Here is a 5014-nt window from a genome sequence, read left to right as displayed (position 1 = left end):
CAAAATTTAAACAAAATATAATATAAACAGAAAATATAATTTTCTTACGGCAACTTATTCTATCTATTACAATTAAACAAATAAGATGAAGCTAGAGCTCTACCTTTAGAGAGGAAAAAATAAAAAATAAAAAATAAAAAAATAAAATGAAAAAGCAATCAAACATACAAGTCTATTAATACAAATATTTGAATTACAACATACATAAATTAATTCCAAAAGTCCTACTTATATCACAACTAAAAAAAATTGAAAAATAAAAACATGCCAAGAATAACTACTACAGTGCTTTCCTTTCCATTAATAGAATTCTTTTACAAAGAGGCTTCCATGCAAATTATCCATCAATAAGCTGGTCTGGTGCTTCTTCTCCTGATGCGTCTTTCACAACACATTACATCGATTACTACAACAATTGCTATCGACCCTCCAAATCCCACACCAAATAATATTCCCAAGACAATAATGTAGCTTTTATTCTTTGAAGCTTGACTACTTAAACCAACTAATGTCATAGTCTTGTTCTTTGCTATAAATGTTATGTTGCAAGGAAACAAATCTAATCCCATATTTCCTTCAAATGACGTGTACGAGAAAGTGCATAATTGGCCTCCAACTGGAATTTTTCCTATGAAATTGTTGTAGGAGAGGTTTAAATAAGCCAAGAAATGCAAAGAAATCAATTCCTGCGGGATCACACCAGAAAGTTTATTCACTGAGAGATCAAATGTCTCGAGTTGTAATAGATTCCCAAGTTGTGGAGGAATTTCACCTGTCAAATAGTTAATTTACAAGTTGAGCACCTGAAGAGAAGTAAGTTGGCCAATATTTGTAGGAATCTCTCCTTCAAAAAAATTGTTTAAAAAATCAATTGACTTCACCATCGTCCATAACATTCGCATTGTCATTTGTTGTCCCTTATTCATAAAGGTAAGCAAACCGATATAACTTTTATCGTACATAATGTGGAACAACCCTCTATAATAGAATATGCCTGATACTTTGAATGTACCATCATTTTTTATGTTTTCTCTACTTGGCATCATTGACTTAAAATTACTAAAACACTTTGCACATAAATTACCCCTAAAGTTATTAGATGAGATGTCCAAGACATGTAGCATAGAAAAAGTATAATTTATTTCAAAATTTTCATCAGGAGGCCCAACTAGCCCATGAAATTTCTTATATCTTAGAACAAGGACCCTTAGCGATGACATATTTCCCAACCAATAAGGAAATGTGTCCTTTAAGTTATTATTCCCCAGGTCCATCATCTCAAGTGATTGACAATTGGATAGAGATCTCGGAAGCAAACCCTCTAATTGGTTATCTCTAAAATTTACAATTTGCAGGTCACATTTTGGACTAAATTCATTAGGGATGGCTCCATGAAGCAATTTTCCTCTTAGATTTAACACTCGTAGATCAATTCTTTCTCTCAATAAACATGATGGAATAGAACCTATTAGCCTATTATCAGATAAGTCAAGCAACTGTAGGCATGGCATTTTGCAAATGTATGGTGGGATTTCTCCAGTGAGGTTATTGTTTCCAAGAGAATAATAATGGACGCCAGTTAGGTCTGAGGTGGTGGTGAAAGAGATAAAAGATGTGAGATGATTGTTTGAGAAATCTAATATATAAAGTTCATTAGATTGGAGAGGAGGAATTGAGCCTTCAAGCATGATTGAATGCAGATCAATTACTTGAGATAAACACAGTAATAGGATGCATTGTAACATGTGTGAACATGTTGCAAGATAGGTTAAGTGTGCAAATGTTCCATATCCAGCTAGGTATTTCCCCATGAATTCTATTGTTTGAGAGGTCCAAGATTTCAATTTGAGATTGATATTTTAGGAATGCAGGGATCTTTGTTAGATTGCAATTAGATAGTACTAATAATGTTATATTGGGATAGGATGATGGGGAAGATCCATCATCTGCTTCCCACGAACTTAAAGAAAATCCACTATTTGAGAGGTCTAAATACGTGATATTCTTAAGATTCTTGATCAACTCCAACTCCATGGCTTCACTAAAATGCTCAAAGCAAGAAAGAGGATGGAGAGTTCTGATAGTTGAAATAGAGAGCTTGGAATTGGCCCATGTAATTTACTATTATTTGATAGATCCAAGATCACTAGCTTTGATAGATTTCCGATCGAAGATGGCAGTCTACCAGAAAATTGGCAACTAGAGAGTATTAAATTTCTCAAAAACATGAGATTACCTATTGTATTTGGTAAATTTCCAAAGAAATTCGTATCAGAAAGTATCAAACTTCCAAAATTATTGTCCAATGAAAAATCTGGAAGAGAACCATAAAGCATTGGATTATTTGAGATATCAAGATATCTCAAATTTCTTAGTTGAAGGATCTTCTTGGGAAAAACCCCAAAGAGGGAACAATTGCTCATGCTCAGCACCTCAAGTGGCAAGGTGAAATTTACTAGAGCACTACACCATTCATTCCCATATGCCGAGAGATCTACATTGTCAAGATATAAATCCCTTAAGTTACTCATGTTTCGTAAATATGTTGGTTTAACTGTGAAAGAAAGATTATGGAATTCAAAAGAACTAATGGAGAGGTCGAGGGAAGTCAACTTTGTCAAGCGAGATAAACCAACAGGAATCTTCCCAACAAATCCAGCATTATGAAGAACAAGAATTGAAAGATTTGCTAGCCGTTCCCACCCATAATCCGAAATAGATTTTCCAAAGAACACATTATTGGAAAAAACCAGAGTGCGCAATGATGTGAGATTGAAAAGGCTAGGATGAATCGTACCATTGATGTGCTTATCACTTAGGTTAAGGCTTATGACATGTCTCCATTGATCATCGCATGTCACACCTTCCCAAATGCAATAGTTCGTTTCTGGAATCCATGTATTGAGTTCATCAGTAAATGTAAAGCCTCGTTTGAGCTGGAGAAGAGCTGAGCTCTCAGCCTGGAGGCATTGGCCATAAACATTATAGTTAATTAAGAAAAACTTAGGAAAAAGAAAAAATGAGAGAAGCAGAAGGAATACAAGGGAGTTAATATGAAATGACTCCATGAAGAAGAAGGTGCAAAGGTATGATTTATGAGGCAATGTTTGGCTGTGTTAAATAGACCAAACAAGCCATCAAAGTTGAACTGAGTCGTCTCTCCGGTCAAGACATGGATGTGATTGATGATGCCATAGTAGACTTCTGCCTAGTGTTGCAGTGCTCAAACATCGCAGCACCGCAAGCCGGTTCATGGCACCACCGCATCAAAATCTTAGTATCGTTACATTGAATTATTTTTAAATTTTCATAAAACTAGAGCACTAGAGGGAAAAAATACTCAATGCAACAACGCTATAGCTCACAAATTTCAAAAATTTTTTTATTTTCCTAAAATTATTTTCATAATTATCAAGTTGTAATATAAGGGTGGTGGAAAATACAACACTTTGCTTTGATAAAAGTTAAAAGAAGAAAAATAATGAAGTTTGATTTGAGTCCCCAGTGGTTGAAGTCCTTGTGGCCAACCAAAGTTATTTTTTTAGGAAAGAGTAAAAAAAACATTATTTTGAAAGGAAGAGATGATTTGGAAGACTTATGATTTGCTTTATTGATAACAATCTCGAAAACTCCTGTAATGATTCCATCATATAGTTTGAATCAATCTTTTTTGATGAATTTCAATCCAAATTTTTCATAAGATATTTAAGTCAATTAAGATAAATTCACATTTAAATCTAATCAAGAAGGATCATTTCTATTGTTTTCTAACCAATTCTTTTATAAGGTCTACCTATACCTTTCTTAACATAAGTCAAATCTAATAACTCAACTTTTCTAACCGGGTCAGTGGAAGGCATCCTTCTAATGTGACCAAACCATCTAAGGCAACTCTCTCTAATATTTTTTTCTACTGGAGCTAGGGCTATCAATAATTGACACGACCCGAAAACCCGACTCGAATACGACCCGGAATTTTCGGGTTGGACCCGACCCGTTTGGAAAATGGGTCGGGTTCGGGTTCATAAAAATGACACGAATTGAATTTCGGGTCGGGTCCGGGTTAACCCGGTAACCCGTTACCGACCCGTTTGACACGGGAATTAATTTCACGCGGATAACGCTAACGGGATAAGTAAATAAGTTGCGTTAGGGTTTTACGCGATCATTTTTCATTTCACGCACCGTAGCTCTCCAGCCTCTCCTCTTCTTCGCTGCTTCGTCTAGGGTTTCCGAAGTTCTCTTCTCTACAGATCTCCTCGATCTGTCTCTACATCTCCTCGATTTGTCTCTAGTTTCCTCTTTTCTCCTTCTCTGGCATATTATTGGTCCGTGGTTTCGTCCTTTCGTGCTGTTCATCGTGCACATCTGCTTTGGCTCAACAGGAATACAGAATACTTACATCTCTCACTGTTTGTATCTCTCATCTTTTTCCCTTTCTTCTCCTTTTAGAAGCATGATATATGAGATTATGAGCATAGGAGAGATTTGTCTTGCTGTGTTGCGAAGTTCCGGCTCGATTTTCTGGTTTTTTGGGGTTAGGGTTTTTCCGATATTCTGGTGCAAACGAGCCAAGTCGAGCTCGATTTTCTGGTTTTTTTGGTTAGTTCCGGCTGGATTTTCACTTTTTTTCACTTACTGCTATATTTCTGTTCAATCTAGCCATGTCGAGCTCTATGTTCTGATATTTCTGTGCTGTTTCTGCTGTTATTTCTGTGCAAATGAGCCAGGTCGAGCTCTATGTTCATGTATTTCTGTGCTGTTGAGTGTTGAGCCTGTTTCTTCTGTTATTTATGTTTAGTTTCTACTATTATTTCTGTGCAGTTTCTGATGTTAATTCTGTGAAGCTACTACTGTTATTTTTGGGCACTTTCTACTGTTATTTCTGTGTAGTTTCTACTTTTCTTTCTGTGTAGTTTCTACTGTTATTTCTATGCAAAAGAGCCAGGTCGTGCTCTATGTTCTGTGTGCAGTTTCTGTTGTTATTTCTGTGCAGTTTCTACTGTTATTTCTG

At 35.8% G+C, this 5014-nt stretch overlaps 1 protein-coding gene across 1 annotated transcript in view; it reads right to left on the bottom strand.

Moving 5' to 3' along the window:
- The window catches only part of LOC110098464 (receptor-like protein 7), a 6643-nt gene extending 2284 nt beyond the window's left edge, over nucleotides 1-4359 (bottom strand). The window contains exons 1-2 of the mRNA XM_028694324.1: nucleotides 4186-4359; nucleotides 2030-2960 (exon numbers count right to left, since the gene is read on the bottom strand). Coding sequence (XP_028550157.1) covers nucleotides 2030-2960; nucleotides 4186-4359 — 1105 coding nt within the window. The remainder of the gene's footprint in view (nucleotides 1-2029; nucleotides 2961-4185) is intronic.
- Between the last annotated feature and the right edge of the window lie 655 nt (nucleotides 4360-5014).

This window comes from Dendrobium catenatum, unplaced genomic scaffold (assembly GCF_001605985.2).
Source record: "Dendrobium catenatum unplaced genomic scaffold, ASM160598v2 fragScaff_scaffold_456, whole genome shotgun sequence".
NCBI lineage: Eukaryota > Viridiplantae > Streptophyta > Magnoliopsida > Asparagales > Orchidaceae > Dendrobium > Dendrobium catenatum.
Note: the sequence above shows the minus strand (reverse complement) of the source record. Positions and strands in the feature narration are given on the sequence as shown.